Here is an 18671-nt window from a genome sequence, read left to right as displayed (position 1 = left end):
ATTCCTAGTGGACTGACAAAGCTTTGTTATGCCTGAAATCATCTGAGTGATGTCTGTACTCTAATCATTTTTCACCACCAGGTGAGGAAGAAGAGGAGGAGGAAGATGAGGATGAAGATTCAGAAGAGGAAGATGATGAAGAGGAGGAGGAGGAAGTAGAGGAGGAAGAGGATGAAGAGAGTGATACCAAGTTGAGAGAACGAGAAGATAAGCAGTTTAAGGGGAAGGTAATGTAACCCTGTTTAAAACTTCTACAAAAAAAATCTTTTAGTTTTACATTATCTACAGAGTGTTTTTTTTTTTCCTTGACTTCCTCAGAAGTTAAATGTAAAGGTGACGGCAGGGACCTTAAAGGTAGAGGACAAAGCACGTGCAGCGGAGCGTGAGAAGAGCGAGGAAAAACGTCTCGCCATCATGATGATGAAGAAAAAGGAAAAATATCTTTACAACAAGATCATGTTTGGCAAAAAACGTAAAGTCAGAGAGGTAAGCTGGTGTCTAGCATTCCATAATAGTGCAAAATAGAAGTCTTGTCATACATATGAAGACTGTTGCCTGCAGGGATCAGGCCTCAATGCCGTGGACAACAGTTAAGGCCAAGGGCTGTACAGACATGTCACTAGCCTGGAGGCACAGTACACGACGGAGCGGCACAGGCCAAGAGAGATTGAGGACGAGAACTGTGTGTTCTGATGAGTTGATCCAGCTATACGGATCTCTTACCGACACATCAGGGCTGCTAAACACATGCTAGATTCTTAGCAAAGGTGATCATGGCAAAGAACCATGTGACATGTACGAAACATAATGTTTGTACGTTTTAGCGAGCCTTACTAAAAGTGTTTTTTAGCCATGAACAAGCCTGCAGAGCAGGTCCTCTGACTGAAGTCTGACTGGATCAGCCACATGCTTGTTGCAGGGGTGTGTGTGTATAAGATACTACTGCAGCCAAAAGTAATCATCAGGGCTGCCTGGCAACTAGTATTGTTTAATAGGAAATAAATATGGTAGCCACCATATATCTCTCACTTCAGGTTCCTGTGTCAAGGCAAAAGCATAGGACATTCACCTTTTTCTTCAGCCACTGCGGCGTCTGTTTCGGTTCTTTGTCTTGTTAGGTGAACTTTCTAAATAATAAATCTGATATTTGTATTGTGCTTTTTTCCTGTCGGACTCAAAGCGCGTGTGATGCAGCCACTAGAATGCACTCAGTAGGCAATAGCAGTGTTAGGGAGTCTTGGCCAGGAACTCCTACTGAATAGGTGCTCGCTTAAAGAACAGGAAGTGCCAGGATTTGAACCCATGTCTCTTATGTCAGGTCCCTTATCCAGCCACTTATTCTTCCTACCAGGTGCGTCGTTGGTGCACGTGCTCCGGATCTCTGCCCACTGCGCCCTGAACCTCAGGGCACATAGTGCCCATCGTTGTACACCGAAGCAGCAGCGTCTGTTGCTATGACACCACCGCTCTCTGCTCCCCCTCCCTGCAGCGCAGTGGCCAGGGTATGCATAGTGTCAAGCCGCTCCGCCCCTTTACCCTGTCACCTCAATGACAATGTGGCCATGCTGAATCTCTGCCTCCAAGCATGGTTTGAATGGAGCGCAGACTTGCTAGGGCTGATGGGGAGAAGCAGGATGCAATTTAAAGATCCTGATGTTGCTGTGGCTGGGTGACAGGTTGACTGGTCTGCACCTGTCCCCATCCATATCTGATAGCTGCTCGCATGCTGTGCAAGTCCGCAGCTGCCCCCATTGCTCAGTCTGCCTTTCTGAGCTTATGTGTATGTAGCTGGCAGGGGCAGCTGCTGGCTATGAATGCATTCATCAGAATCTTTACAGAGCCTGCAACAGCCAGTAGGCAGACTCTCTCTCTCCCAGGCAGCACCAGTGGCTTTCTTTGACGTCAGCCTTCTGAGCCCCGAGCCAGGACTGAGTGTGGATGGGGAGGTGTCACTACGTAGATCCAGACCCTCTCCACCAAAAATAAGTTTACCTGCTGTGCAGGGCTCCAGGCTGTGGATCCCCTTTCATCTAATTGTGCATGATGGGTCTCCAGTAGTGTGTGAGTATTTGTGCATGTTTTTGTGGGTATATGCAGTGTGTGTGTATAGATTTCATGTACAGGATGTTTGTGTGCTGGGTGGGTATTTACAGTGTGTATGTAGTGTGTGAATAGTTTGTAAGTACAGTGTGTTTGAATGTGTATGTATGTATGTATGTGTGAGTATATATGTATGTATATACACACGCACGCACGCACGCACGTATATATATATATATACATACACGCGCACACACACACACACATATATATATATATACATACACGCACACACACACACACACACACATACATATATATATATATATATATATATATATATATATATATACATACACACACACACACACACACACACACACACACACACACACACACACACACACACACACACACATATACATACACACACACACATATATATATACATACACACACACACATATATATATATACATACACACACACGCATACACACACACATATATATATACACACACACACACACATACACACACACACATATACATATACACACATATACATATGCACGCACGCATGCATACATGCATGCATACACACACATGCATACACACACACGCATACACACATATATATATATATATATATATATATATATATATATATATATATATATATATATATCTATCTGAAACTCAATACGCCATCGAGTAGCACACCAAGGCTGCGCACAAGGTTGGAGCTTTTAATGTCTGAATTCCCTATCCGAATTGGTGTTGATTTAGGATAGAACTGTTTTGATGGCGAGCGCTGGCTTTGGACAACAACGACCTCAGTTTTGTCAGCATTCAGTTTTAACCAGTTATCATTCATCCACGCCTGTAGCTCAGCCAAGCAAGAATTTATTTTTGGAGTAGCGCCTGTTCCACCAGGCTTGAAAGACAGGTATTGCTGCGTGTCATCGGCATGGCAGTGGTACGTCAGCCCATGTTGTTGGATAATTGTACCGAGTGGTAACATGTAGATTGCAAACCACAGAGGCGATAGGATTGATCCTTGTGGCACTCCAAATTTTAGAGGTGCGGGGTTGGACATGATGGGTCCTAGGGATACTCTCTGTGTTCTCTCAGTCAGGAATGATCTGAACCACTGGAGGAGGACTGATCCATTGATGCAACTGTACTCCTGCAGTCTGTTGAGCAGGATTTCGTGGTCAACTCTATCAAAAGCTGCTGAGAGATCCAGCAGGATTAGGATGGAGCATTTCCCTCTGTCCCCCGTTAGGTGTATGGGCCCCTTTAGAGAGGTAGGAAACCTCCCTGCTTGCAGGGAGCAATTTACTGTATTTTTTGGACTATAAGACTCACTTTTTCTCCCCCAAAAGTGGTGGAAAAAAAGTCACTGCGTCTTATAATCCAAATTCAGGGAGTTTCTGATTTGTGAATGCCTGCCAGTACGAACCTCCAACCCGCCGCAATGTCGGGGACTCCCTGCACTATGCCCATGCAGAAGAGGACACGGGGGGACACAAAAGGACATAGAGGACCCACGGGGGACAGAGGTAGAAACATGGGGGGACACAAGGAGGACACAGGGAGAAGTGGCATCCACAAGATGCCACTTCACCATGGGTGCACCAGGTTTAGTAGATAGATAGAGAGATAGAGATAGATATAGATATAGAGAGATAGATATAGATATAGAGAGATAGAGATATAGATAGATAGATATATTTATTTTTTTCCCCCTGGATTTTGTCCTCCAAACCTAGGTGCGTCTTATGGTCAGGAGCGTCTTATAGTCCGAAAGATACGGTACTTTTTTGTGAAATGCTGGGCCAAACGGGTCAGGGCATTTCAGCATATGCTTAGTGGGTCCAGGTCACAGGTTGTCTGGCGGAGGCGACGTAGGATGTATGAGATCTCTTCTTCACTAATGCTTTTGAAGTCAGTCCAGGGTGTTAGGTTGTTCTTGCAACTATTAACAGGAGTTGAATAAGTCTTAGGTGCTGTGGACTGAATGAGAGACCGAATAGAGGATACTGTCAGAAAAGTAGCAAGCAAATTTCTCACATAGCTCCTTTGAGGTATTTACAGGATCTTCTCAAAAAATTAGCATATTGTGATAAAGTTCATTATTTTCTGTAATGTACTGATAAACATTAGACTTTCATATATTTTCGATTCAAATACACACAACTGAAGTAGTTCAAGCCTTTTATTGTTTTTCTTATTGATGATTTTGGCATACAGCTCATGAAAACCCAAATTTCCTATCTCAAAAAATTAGCATATTTCATCCGACCAATAAAAGAAAAGTGTTTTTAAAACAAAAAAAGTCAACCTTCAAATAATTATGTTCAGTTATGCACTCAATACTTGGTCGAGAATCCTTTTGCAGAAATGACTGCTTCAATGCGGCGTGGCATGGAGGCAATCAGCCTGTGGCACTGCTCAGGTGTTATGGAGGCCCAGGATGCTTCGATAGTGGCCTTAAGCTCATCCAGAGTGTTGGGTCTTGCGTCTCTCAACTTTCTCTTCACAATATCCCACAGATTCTCTATGGGGTTCAGGTCAGGAGAGTTGGCAGGCCAATTGAGCACAGTAATACCATGGTCAGTAAACCATTTACCAGTGGTTTTGGCACTGTGAGCAGGTGTCAGGTCGTGCTGAAAAATGTAATCTTCATCTCCATAAAGCTTTTCAGCAAATGGAAGCATGACGTGCTCGAAAATCTCCTGATAGCTAGCTACATTGACTCTGCCCTTGATAAAACACAGTGGACCAACACCAGCAGCTGACATGGCACCCCAGACCATCACTGACTGTGGGTACTTGACACTGGACTTCAGGCATTTGGGCATTTCCCTCTCCCCAGTCTTCCTCCAGACTCTGGCACCTTGATTTCCCAATGACATATAAAAGTTGCTTTCATCCGAAAAAAGTACTTTGGACCACTGAGCAACAGTCCAGTGCTGCTTCTCTGTAGCCCGGCTCAGGCGATTCTGCCGCTGTTTCTGGTTCAAAAGTGGGTTCATGCTTCCATCTGCTGAAAAGCTTTATGGAGATGAAGATTTTTCAGCACGACCTGGCACCTGCTCACAGTGCTAAAACCACTGGTAAATGGTTTACTGACCATGGTATTACTGTGCTCAATTGGCCTGCCAACTCTCCTGACCTAAACCCCATAGAGAATCTGTGGGATATTGTGAAGAGAAGGTTGAGAGTCGCAAGACCCAACACTCTGGATGAGCTTAAGGCCGCTATCGAAGCATCCTGGGCCTCCATAACACCTGAGCAGTGCCACAGGCTGATTGCCTCCATGCCACGCCGCATTGAAGCAGTCATTTCTGCTAAAGGATTCCCGACCAAGTATTGAGTGCATAAATGAACTTAATTATTTGAAGGTTGACTTTTTTTGTTTTAAAAACACTTTTCTTTTATTGGTCGGATGAAATATGCTAATATTTTGAGATAGGAAATTTGGGTTTTCATGAACTGTATGCCAAAATCATCAATATTAAAACAATAAAAGGCTTGAACTACTTCAGTTGTGTGTATTTGAATCGAAAATATATGAAAGTCTAATGTTTATCAGTACATTACAGAAAATAATGAACTGTATCACAATATGCTAATTTTTTGAGAAGATCCTGTATAGTAGGATTTTGACCGGATGGATTACAGAGGCTATCAACTGTGCTGATTAATTTGGCTGGCCTGTTTGCAGCCTTTGCGATCTGTAATAGGTAGGAGGATTTTTTCTTAGTGATCGCATTTTGGTAGCTTCCCAGGTGGGAGACGAGGATCTTTTGAATTATGAGACTTTCGCCATTTTCTTTCTAGTCTGCGCACTTTTTTCTTTAGGTCCTTTAATGCGCTATGAAACCACTGTGCATGGTGAAGTGGTGTAGACCGTTAAATGCGAACTGGAGCAAGGGCGTCAAAAGCAGATGACTCAGCATGGTTTTACATCAGGACCATCGAGTCTGGGTCTGCGCATTGATTGGTTAGTCCGTCGAAGTTGAGGATGTTCTGAATGTGCTGGGGTGAGACATCTTTCAAAGAGCGGTATTTTATGAGTTCTTTCCCTCTGTGTTTTATCGCTGGTGCTGTCAGAGAGAAGTGGATGGTGTGGTGGTCTGACCATACCACTGGGTTTATTTCCGTGTGTGATATTAAAAGTCCGGAATGGAATATAGGATCTAGGGTGTGCCCTTTCGTGTGGGTAAGGAGGTTGACAGCCTGGGAGAAGCCCAGTTCGCTCATTGTGAGAAGTAGTTCACTTCCTAGGTGTGAGTCGTGATCATCCACCCATACATTAAAGTCTCCCAGTATGATCCATCTAGGGTGTTCCACTGTTAGGCAGGATAAGAGTTCAGAGATTTCCTTAAAGGGAACTGAGCATATAAAAAGTGTATTTATAAAAAATAAGTGTAAAAGGATAGTATATTTCCAAATATTGATTGAAAGTCCAGAGCAGTAGACTGTCACCTTTTCTCTTATAACTGCATCTATTACTATGCTCAGCAGCAGAGCAGGGGGCTGCCATGTTTTTTCCTAGAAGCAGGGGTAGCGACATATGATGATTCCCCTGCTCTTCCCATGATCCTCCTCATGTGCCTGTAATCTTGTCTGTGCAGGAGGGGGGGACAGTCTCCATGGCAAAGTGATGCCATCTTGTATCTCACATTACAAAGAAAGGATCAATTGGGTATACACAGCCCATTCTTGCAGGTCTGTGTCACAGAAGTCTGTCCTTCCCCAAGTGTGAAGGTTCATTAGCTGTGGTATGTGTAAACAGTGGCAATCCCTGCAGAAACACAGACATTTCCCTGTGGGTCCTGGTCCTGTCACAGAGAAGGGGAGAGGTGGGGAGCCAGCATTTACAGATCAGGTACTGTAATCCATTTGATATGGATCAACCAATAAACCAATTATTGGTCTGAGCCATGCTTACACGCTTTGACTCCTGTAGTTGTGAATGCCACTGCACCAATGGTAAAGCCAGGATGTGCTATAATCACCTCTGGATCAATTGTGGGCCAGTCATGATTTGAAAAAGGATCTGCTATGGCCCGAAACGCCTGTGCGTCATCACTTTGCACAGACCCACAGATGGACTTTTAAACTTGTTTACTATGTTTTAACTGAGCTATAATAAAGATATCAATTGGATGGTGCAGATCGTTTGGAGCGTTTTACACGCTTTGAGTCCTACCAGAGAAAAGCGCTTTACAAATGTTGTTTGTTGTTGTTGATATTTTGTAGGTAGCTACTTTGACTGTTACAGGGGCAATGCTTCTTTATAGTCTTGTTGACTCTAGCATCCCCCTCTCTGGTGATTGCATTTGGACTTTAGATTAATGGCAGAAATAGTGCCTGGCATCAGGGGCGTAACTAGAAGTCCCCGGGCCCCCCTGCAAGAATTTGGGCAGGCGGGCCCCCCCCACACACACACACACCCTGGGGCCCGCTCATGCCCGTTTTAGGGGAGCAGGAGGGGTTGCAGCATGAGGGGAGAGCTTGGTAGCATGTCGGTGGGGAGAGCGACGTGCTACTAAGCTCTCCCCTCATGCTGCAACCCCTCCTGCCCCCCCCCCCCCCCCAAAACAACCATGAGCGGGCCCCAGGGGCTGCTTCCCCTATTACGCCAGTGCGTGGCATGACTATATACTCCGTTAAATGCTGCAAAATATGTCAGTGCTATACAAATCCTACCGAATAATGTACAAGTGTCCCGGCGTCCCATGTCCCTGTGTCAGTGCTTTTGCGCTATTGCCCATGTCCTGCTCTGACACAGCCGTTGGGGACAGGACGCAGGATGGGACGCGCGTGACAGACCTTGGGCCCGTTTTTAAATGGGCTTAGGTCACTAGTACATAATAATATGGTAGGACTTTAGACTATGACTATAGTAGGGATTAGATTGTGAGCTTCACTGAGAACAGTCAGTGACATGACTGTACTCTGTAAAGTGCTGCAGGAGATGTCAGTGCAATATAAATACATAATATGGTAGGACATTAGACTATGGTAAGATTAGATTGTGAGCTCCTCTGAGCACAGACAATGTAATATGGTAGAACATTACGCTATGACAGGAAATATACTGTGAGCTCCTCTGAGGACAGTCAGTGACATGACAATATACTCTGTAATGTGCTGCAGAAGATATCTAAACTATATAAATAAATAATAATAATAATAATACAAATATGGTAGGACATATGACTATGGTAGGGATTATTCTGTGGTCCTCTGAGGACAGTCCATGACTATGTACTCTGTAAAGTGCTGCAGCTAAAGATGTCAGAGGGTGGTTTAGGAAGGGCACAATTGGCTACCTACTGAGGGCTCCTCATGTAGCCACCCCATCCCTGTGATGGTCGCCATCTTGTCCGCAGCTGGCCGCACTTCAAAGGACCCACGTCTGAAGCTTGCTCCCGTCTGCAATACATGCACGGAGCTGTAGTATGTACATCTCCCAGGCAGGACATCTACAAACACCAGCTCCCAGCATGCATTATGGGCAGCACGATGGGGTAGTGATTAGCGCTCTTGCCTTGCAACGCTGGGTGCCCGGGTTCTATCCCAGCCAGGTCAACATCTGCAAGAAGTTAATTGTTCTCCCTATGGGTTTTCTCCGGGCACACTGGTTTCCTCCCACATCCCAAAAACATACAGATAAGTTAATTGGATTCCCCCTGAAAATTGGCCCTAGCCTATGATACATACACTACACTATACATCCACATACATACTATGGTAGGGATTAGATTGTGAGCCCCTGTGAGGGACAGTGACAAAACAATATACTCTGTACAGCGATGCGGAAGATGTCAACGCTATATAAATAATAATAATTACTGCATAAAGCTTCCAGCATGCATTGCTGCCAGGAGCGAAGTTCAGACGCGGGTCCTTTGAAGTGCGGCTGGCTGCAGACAGGGTGGCAGGATGGGGACCATCACAGGGATGGAGGGCTACACGAGCTCAGTTGCCTTTAACCACCGGCACTTCAATTTTTACCCATAGTTTGTGACACATAGAAACAGGAGCGTGGTTTATATACACTATAATAAAAACAAACATTTTAAAGATCATGGCTTCCGGATAGATTTTGTGGCTACCTGCAGGTCAAGTGAGGTGATCTGAACTTGAATCACAAAGGCAGAGCAGATGCAAAACTTCTTGCAAAGGCAGATCTGTGAGACTATGTCCTGTGATTTTGTTTACCTAGCAGGGAACACACTTGCAGGGCTGGTCAGTGCCATGGTTAATTAGTACAAACCCAGCATTCGCAAGGGGGCTACTAGTTTCACCTAGCTCTAGTTAACATTTGCTCTGACAACCTTGAGCAATAAGTGCCATAAAGAGCAGCAAGGTTTCCCTCTCTGTTCCCTTGAAGTAAAATCAGTTGTGCTAAGTTCATTAACCCCCCCCTTCCCAGCAACAAATCTTGTGTGAGCTCCGATCTGCTCTGGCTATCTTTGTCACAGCTGAGTGCAGAGCCGGGACAAGATCCTCCAGCACCCAAGGCTGAGACACCAAAGTGCGCCCCCGTCCCTCCCACCCGAGCCATCACACAATGATTGCTATTGGACTAAGAGGGACCCCAGGGTCCCCAACACCTTAATGTCTAGTTATCTTGCTTGCAGTCTTGCAGTCACTGTTATGTATTCCCTTTTCTTATTTCTGCTTCAATCTCAATAGGGGAATGATAGCTGAGTGAGTTGTGCGCCCCCTCCTACACGGAGCCCTGAGGCTTGAGTCTCTCTCCGCCTCTGCCTCGGCCCAGCCCTGGCTGAGCGGCTGGCCGGCTCTTGCAGGCACGTGTGCCTGGGGATGCTCTCACGGTAACACGCACTTCAACAAAGAACTGCTCTACCCACATGTCACTTTGGGTATCCTTTAAGAAAGGCTGAGCCATTACCTGGGGTGCGGTATATGAACAATATGTTGATATTTTTCTCATCTAAGAGTTAGGCAGCCAAGCATTCAAAGGATTCATTGGGGCCTATGGTCCGGGACCTTATGTTCAAAGAGGATCTGAAGCATATGGCAACCCCCCTCCCTTGTGGTCTTGCCTCTCACAGTGCAAGACTGCAAAATTTACCGGTACAGCCGCTTTAAGAGTGGGGACTGCATGTTTCCCCAAGCCAGGTCTCCGTCAAAACGGTCTTGTTAGAGAGCTGTATTAGGTCATGTATAGTTGCTGTTTTATTATTTATTGATCTGGCATTGCAAAGTGTGGCTGTGATGGAGCTTTCTTGGGGACAGCTATGTTGTTTAGACTTCATTGTCAAAGCTGTTACCCTTTGCCTGGTTTTTCTTCCCTGGTGTTTTCAGACCCACTGCCTCTCCGCCCCCTCCTGCTTTTCCTGAGTATCCCAAAGGATTTTAAAGCCTCATACACATGGGCTACCATTGTTGCTGTTGCTAGCACACAGGAGATGTATGCGCAACAGCTCGGCGACAGCTCCGCCTGAGCGACAGCTGTCTACACGACAGGCAGAGACAGGAAGCTGTCGCCAAAAGTCTTGTACCCCCGTCGGAAGCTCCCTTCTGGCTGTGGGTAGCTGTTGCTAGTCCGCACATACACACGCAGTACGCGTGGCGGACTATCGACAGTTGCGGAGACGTAGGTTGCCGGCGATTGAACTTTTCAATCGCACGGCAGCTGCTGTCTCCGGCGACAGTTCGGGGTGCGAGCCTTATACACACGGGGCAACTGTCGCTCAGACATGCGCGTGCCACGTGTTTGTAGCGACAGTTGTGCCCCGTGTGTATGAGCCATAAGAGGAGAGCTAGTGAGGTGTTAATTTGTAATTGTTTCTTGGGAGGGCAGGCAGAGAGAAGATCCTTTGATGAGTATTTGTATGTTGACATTCGAGACAACAGACTTGTTTAGTTAGCTTTTACTTTTGGAATCATGCTGAGATCAGAGGATCTGTGCAAAATGCTTTCTTCCTACACAGAGTCAGATCATAGATTTATTTTAAGTAAAGTTCCTTGTTTTATGCTGGGCATACACGGATGCAATTATGCGCTGGATCGAGCCGCTGGCTCGATCCCAGCGCGTCTCCGCTGGCGCCTGTATCGATCCCCGCTTGTCCCCGCGGGCATTCTTTATCTTCCGCTCGATTCCCCGCTATTGTCCGCCCGCGGAGGTCGAGTGGGGAATCTATCCGGCGGGTCATCGGACCTGTCGGATATTATCAATCGAGCCATCAGCGGCTCGATTGATAAGGAGCAAACGCTCCGTGTATGCCCAGCATTAGAGTTAGTTGATGAATGATAAAATAAATGTGGAAAATAGTCACTTGGTGCATATGCCTTGGATAATGGATAAAGGATTACTCACATGGTGGAGAGAGGGCAATCACAGAGAGGTTGAAGGTCTAGTTTCAGGTCAGCTATTAGTAGGCTTGGTGTGTTCAGCAATGGTAGGCTCATGGAGGATTTCAGTCCAGTTTAAATCTCTGCCATCCAAAGTAATCCAATTGTTCTGGTTGGTTGTAGTTGTAGCCTTCGTTGTGGTGGGTGGGATTCCTCTGTATTTTGGGTTCAGTTTCAGCACAAGTACGTTTAAAGATGTAGAAATCTGAGACAAGGTCTGGAGCAGCTTAAAGAGAACCAGAGACGAAGCACCCTCATGTATTTTACCATATATATCAATGGGAACATGACAGTAAACACCTACCCTGCTCTCTGTTTCATTCTTCTCCGCTAAATCTGCCTGTTATCAGACTTGATAAGAATCCCCACCTGAGCATTCAGTCTAGCTTTTCCAGGAATTATTATAGCGGAGTCAGTCTTCTGTGATGTCTTTTCAAGCCCAAGCCTGCCCTCTTGTGGCTCTGCTTTGCTGCTTCAAGGATAAATAGCAGGAAACCAGAGCCACAAGGGGGCAGACTTGGGCTTGAAAAGACATCACAGAAGACTGACTCAGCTATAATCATTCCGGTGAAAGCCAGACTGAATGCTCAGTCGGGGATTCTTATCAGGGCTGATTACAAGCAGATTTAGCAGAGAAGAATGAAGCAGAGAGCAGAGTAGGTGTTTACTGTCATGTTCCCATTGATATATATGGTAAAATACATGAGATGCTTCGTCTCTGGTTCCCTTTAAGAGAGCTGCAGCCCAGCTGGGCGCGCTGAGGATATTTAAGCAAACAAGATTTACTTCACATGGAGCAAATGAGAGGCGAGGGCCCCGGGCTCTGCCACCACCTTGGACCCCCACTCCACATGCAACACCAAGTGGGGCAGCGCAGACGGACCCCATTGCTCCCACCCCCAGGGGAATTCTGTGGCAGTTGTGGGTTATTCTCCTGGTGGTGGGAGCACTGGGGTCTACTGTGCATGTGGAGTGGGGGTGTATTAGTTTTCTGCCAGATATACCTTTTGATGTTTAAGCCAAATAGATTTTGGCAGTATTTTACTAGAACGCCTTTTTTTGTGTGCGCACCGTTTCACTTCTGGCTGCGAAGCAGTAGGCGGTGAAGGTGATTTCAGTTTTTTTTGGTGATCGGAGCTCCGCCTTCAGTCTCTGAGCAGTGATCGGGAGACTGTTAAATGTCTAATTACCTGTGCAGTGCTGCGATCTACAGCAGCACTGTACTGGGAACAGCCGTTTAACATGGCTGTCCCCTCCAGAGGCACAGAGGTGAAGCCTATGACAGCTGATCACGGAGATTGGCTGGCGGGGGGAGGGAGGGAGAGGGGGTGTATAATGGCTTAAAAAAATTTATTTAAAAAACACACATAAACAAAAATGAACAAACAAACTTCTGGAAAGGGGAGCAGACCCCACCAACAGAGAGCTCTGTTGGTGGGGAGAAAAGGGGGGGGGGGGATCACTTGTGTGCTGTCATGTGGCCCTGCAGCTTGGCCTTAGCCAATTTAATGAAAAATGGCTTGGTCTTTAGGGGGGTTTAACACTGCGGTCCTCAAGTGGTTAAATGTGTTTTCCTTACATTTTCTTACTAACGGATGATAAAGCTGCATACTATGGTATCCTTAGCAGCTCACCAGCACAAGTTGCTGTCACTTGAGGGGCTCATATGAATACTAGTGAGTCTTCATAGTCAGATGAGAATTCTGCTATGGGACGAATTCCATCCACCTGTTAGCTGCTTGGCCACTGCACAGGAGTGGGGGCCAGGTTATGACATAACAGGCAACCACAAGGGGCAAATTCATATATTTGGCAGGAGTTGTAGCAGCCTTACCGAACTGTAGCCTGTTATGTGATCATCTTTAGCATGGCTTTAAAGGAATACTGTAGGGGGATCTGGGGAAAATAAGTTGAACTTACCCGGGGCTTCTAATGGTCCCCTGCAGACATCCTGTGCCCGCGCAGCCACTCACCAATGTTCCAGCCCCGCCTCCGGTTCACTTCTGAAATTTCAGACTTTAAAGTCTGAAAACCACTGCGCCTGCATTGCCGTGTCCTTGCTCCCGCTGATGTCACCAGGAGCGTACTGTGCAGGCCCAGTATGATCCTGGTGACATCAGTGGGAGCGAGGACACGGCAACGCAGGTACAGTGGTTTTCAGACTTTAAAGTCTGAAATTCCAGAAGTGAACCGGAGGCAGGGCTGGAACATTGGTGAGTGGCTGTGCGGGCACAGGATGTCTGCAGGGGACCATTAGAAGGCCCGGGTAAGTTCAACTCATTTTCCCCCGACCCTTACAGTATTCCTTTAAGTTATTCCAAGACTATAGCAACACTATACCATGTAGCAGCTCTTTGTCTTCCTAAAAAGTGATGGTTTATCTCCAAAGCAATATTATGTAACAACAATATGAAGTATTAAAGATCAGGAACACTTTGCTGACTAATGTGATCTCTCTCACAGGCTAACAAGCTGGCAATGAAGAGGAAAGCTCACGACGAAGCTGAAAAAGCTGAACGCAAGGGCAAGAAGACAAAAAAGAAGTGATTATCACCTAAACAAATCGCCATAATTTAAAACCTTTGCTGAAAAACTATCTAGTGTTGCCTCTTGTTTGGCAACCAAGGTCTGTCTGCATCTTCTTTGGCCTTTTATCCATGTGTCACATAAATCTCCACTGAAGATTGTGTTGAATGGTCACGGGAAGGCAGTGTCCTGTTTGAAACCACTGCATATGGACTACGTGCTTCAAACATTAAGGTTCTTGGACATATAACAAATACATGACTGACCGTTTCTTACCTGATCTGTAATATACTCAAAAAGCCTCAGCCCAGCCACCAGTCTATTCCAAAAGCCTCAGCCCAGCCACCAGTCTATTCCAAAAGAGTCAGCCCAGCCACCAGTCTATTCCAAAAGAGTCAGCCCAGCCACCAGTCTATTCCAAAAGCGTCAGCCCAGCCACCAGTCTATTCCAAAAGCGTCAGCCCAGCCACCAGTCTATTCCAAAAGCGTCAGCCCAGCCACCAGTCTATTCCAAAAGCGTCAGCCCAGCCACCAGTCTATTCCAAAAGCGTCAGCCCAGCCACCAGTCTATTCCAAAAGCGTCAGCCCAGCCACCAGTCTATTCCAAAAGCGTCAGCCCAGCCACCAGTCTATTCCAAAAGCGTCAGCCCAGCCACCAGTCTATTCCAAAAGCGTCAGCCCAGCCACCAGTCTATTCCAAAAGCGTCAGCCCAGCCACCAGTCTATTCCAAAAGCGTCAGCCCAGCCACCAGTCTATTCCAAAAGCGTCAGCCCAGCCACCAGTCTATTCCAAAAGCGTCAGCCCAGCCACCAGTCTATTCCAAAAGCGTCAGCCCAGCCACCAGTCTATCCTAAGCAGAAAATAGGTGCAATGTTTTCATGCCTGCATCTGTAATTTTAATAAACGGTGAAATTTTTTCACTTTGGCTGTACGAGTGTTTGTAACTGATTAAAACCTGAGAAATCTAACCAGTTTCCAGAAATCCAGTTTTGTCTAAAAAATGCTCTTTCCTAAATGCTCTTTCCTTACCCAACAGCTTTGTTTTCTTCCCACAGTTTCTCCAATAACCATGCTTGTTCTGCCTACTTCTTTGCAATATATTAATTGGAAAATGGCTGCTTGTGTGATACTAATTATATTCTTTTAATTGAGCTCTCATTTTGCCATTTAGCAAGAATGTGTAACTGAATTTTGCCACCCTAAAGAGAACCTGTTTCCTGTTTACCAATAGTCTGTACTTGCATACCATCTATGCAGGGGCTGCTAGCTCCTGGACCCACACCTTTCTCATTCCCCTTCCTCCATCCCGAATTTCACTTGTTGCTGTGTGTGACTGCCGCATTCACATTTGCACATTAGGTCAGTGATGTGAATCATGCTGATACATAGGGCTGTTTTGGTGCCGAGTCTTGCGAATAGGAATATACTAGCCTACATTTATTTTGTAAGCGCCAATCATAAATTGGTAGGTAATATACAGAAAAGGGGGCACGTCAACGCCGGGGGGAAGTCTAGTAGGAAATGATTTGTGCACATAGTATTTGCTGAAGCTAACGCCCTCCATTGCTGTACCTGTTTGAATGCATGTTGTGTAATATGGTCCATTGGAGCTCTGCACTACTCTGCAGCTTAATCAATTCAGGTGCAGCTTTCTGTATTTGGAAGCGCTGCCTACACCTTTTTCAATATACAGAAATGTTTTTCAAAACAAGACTGAGTGTAAAGCAGGGGTCTCAAACTCGCGGCCCGCGGGCCATTTGCAGCCCTTGATACAATATTTTGTTGCCCTCGCCGGCAAAAGCTTCCTTATAATTCGCTTCAGTGCTCCCAAGTAATCCGCCGTGTCCCCGCCGCTAAACGAGGGCTGCAGAGCCCCAAAATCGCCCGGGGGGGGCAATCTGCCGGCATTTCCTGGAAGGGGCAGAGCTTTCAGCTCCAGCTCTGCCCCTCCTGACTTCAATCGCCGCACGGATCGCCGCCTCTCCCCGCCCCTCTCTGAGAAGGAAGAGTGAGAGGGGCGGGCAGAGGCGGCGATGCGCCGTGATTGTGAAATTCCTTATGCGGCCCAGCCTCAATCTGACTTTGCCTCCAGCGGCCCCCCAGGTAAATTGAGTTTGAGACCCCTGGTGTAAAGCATACACAAATTATTACCAAGACAGATGCACCCTTACGGGCTCAAATTTAGAGAACCCATATAACAAATGACTCCTATAATTATAGGAGGTGTTAGCCAGTTTATAAAATAATGCTGTTTATGTACAGCCTGGTATTTACAGATCGAAATAGTGTCCTGGAATTCCAGACTATTGTTCCAACCATGTCAAAATTATTGTACTTTTCAAAACCTGCAAACAGCTCTCCGCCCTCCTCCAGCCACGTACTTGCTCCCCGCCTCCTCCTGGAGGAGGGCTGAGACCTGCGCAGCCGCAGCTCAGCTCGGCAGCCATCTTAGGAGGGGAGTGATAAGACGACCCGTATGGTGGGGTCGGTACCCGACCTGGGGCCAGTACAAGGATTATAATGGCAAAACACGGGGAGAGGATGGCGTCCTCTATGGAATAAAAGGCTTGACCGGTACTGATCTATTTTTGACTGTCTGGCCTCGTAAGTCCTTTAAAGAGACTCTGAAGGCAATTTAAAAACGGCTTTTTACCTTTTATTTATGTTAGGCATGTTTTCCCCTTTTAAAACGCCACTATCCCGCGACAGAACGAGGGTTTTTTTTTTACCCCCAAATCCCCTGGGGCACATTGCGGGGAGCGCTATTGTGAGAGGCAGAGCTTTTGGCTTCAACTCTGCCTCTACTCATGTCCATCAGCACGGATTGCCGCCTCTCCCCGCCCCTCTGTCTTCTTTCACTGAGACAGGCTGGGGAGAGGTGGTGATCAGCGCTGATTGACGCACAGATTTCTGCTGTAGCTCTGCCTCCCTGGGCAGCAAAATCCACGACCTAGAAAGTTGTGGATTTTGCACAGGGGATTTGGTGGGTAAAAAATACTCGTTCTGCCACAGGATAGCGGCGTTCTAACAGGGGCAAACATGCCTAACATAAATTAAAGGTAAAAAGCCGTTTTTTAAGTGCCTTCAGTGTCTCTTTAAATCTTTTTAAACAATTGAAAAGAAACCTGAAACAACAAAAACATGAAGGCTGCCATATTTAGTTGTTTTTTTTTTTTTTTTAAAGCAATGTCAGTTGCCTGGCAGCCGTTCTGATCTTTTTAGCTGCAGTAGTGTCTGCATCACACCAGAAACAAGTATACAGCTAATCTTGTCAGATCTGACAATACTGTCAGAAACACCAGATCTGCACGATTCTTTATTAGGCTCTATGAAAAGAGGCAAAGGACAGCAGGACAGCAAGGTAACTTGTGTTGTTTCCAAGGAAAGAGATATGGCAGCCTCCGTATCCTGCTTGTTTTAGGTATCCTACTGCTTCAACTATACTTACCTTGCACTTTCTCCAACATGTGGGCTCATTGGTCATTCTCACTTGCATAGTCTGTAGTTGCTAAGCTTGGCCAATAGAGGATAGGAATGTTGCAGAAGGATGGGGGAAGTTCACATGGTCAGTGGGAGGGGGCTGGAAAAACCTTCATAAAGGTGTCCATTCTTCTATATTTGTCAACCACTGTACTTTTTGGGGCACTATAATGAAAAATAGGTTACTGGGGTAATCCTAGTAGCGTGTTGGTGAAATTGAGATCAACACATATTAGGTAGTGCGTATAGGTAGTGGTACAAAGATAGGACAGCATATATCGGTAAAACGATCTACAGAATAGCAGAATTTGTAACGCCTCTACACCAGATGTATGGCTACCTCTACTTTCTCCTCTTCTCTGTTGAGTTAGATAAAGGCTGGTTATGGCTGACTCAGTGTCTGCAGCATGTACAGATATTTTACTTATATAAACAGGATGTATCATAGAAATCCACACATGCTGCAGGCACAGAGCAAGGCAGTACTGGCTTTTATCTCCATTATGAAGAGGAAAGAATCGAGTTAGCAATAAATCTGGTAAGGAGGCACTATAAATTTTGCTATCCTGCTGATCTTTGTAACTACATACAGTACACTACCTATTATGTGTTGGTATTATTTATAGGGTTACCACAGTAGCCTTAATTTCCTTGTAGTGCCCCTAATAAGTATAAAATTACTATTCAACATGAGTGAAAAAAAGGCAGACGCAGTTGATCCGGTGTGCAACCAACGACATGCAATACTTGCCAATTGTAAAGGCAATACTTGGAAAATGTAATGTTTAAAAAAAAGGTCTGTCCCAAAAAAAAAAAAAAAAAAGGTAGCTGTCTGTCCACCTCACCTCTCTAGTGGCCCCTGCATTCATATTTTACCTGTCTGGTGTTGGCCCTGGTCATTATCAGCCCTTGTGGTTCATGTAATATTGCGTGTGGGGTACTTCTTTTACATCGCACATTCGCCTTGCAATACAACTACATGGGGGGTAATGTGGAAGACGAGTGCCACACCAAGGATATTACTTATACTCCCCCCCCCCCCCCCCCTTCCTTTCCAAAAAAATAGTATATACAATAAAAAAGGAATTTTCTGCATATACATTACTCAACATCAGCAACTTAGAAAAATAACAATAAACACTTACAGTGGGTTGCAAAAGTATTCGGCCCCCTTGAAGTTTTCCACATTTTGTCATATTACTGCCACAAACATGGATCAA

General features: G+C 45.8%; 1 protein-coding gene across 1 annotated transcript in view; it reads left to right on the top strand.

Annotated features, from left to right (window-relative positions):
- PES1 (pescadillo ribosomal biogenesis factor 1) overlaps positions 1-14891 on the top strand; it is a 94981-nt gene extending 80090 nt beyond the window's left edge. Inside the window, exons 13-15 of the mRNA XM_068240569.1 lie at positions 82-227; positions 319-486; positions 13908-14891. Of these exons, the coding sequence (XP_068096670.1) occupies positions 82-227; positions 319-486; positions 13908-13991 (398 nt within the window). The 3' untranslated portion in view covers positions 13992-14891. The remainder of the gene's footprint in view (positions 1-81; positions 228-318; positions 487-13907) is intronic.
- Positions 14892-18671: the final 3780 nt, after the last annotated feature.

This window comes from Hyperolius riggenbachi, chromosome 1 (genome assembly GCF_040937935.1).
Source record: "Hyperolius riggenbachi isolate aHypRig1 chromosome 1, aHypRig1.pri, whole genome shotgun sequence".
In the NCBI taxonomy this organism is placed as follows: Eukaryota; Metazoa; Chordata; class Amphibia; order Anura; family Hyperoliidae; genus Hyperolius; species Hyperolius riggenbachi.
Note: the sequence above shows the minus strand (reverse complement) of the source record. Positions and strands in the feature narration are given on the sequence as shown.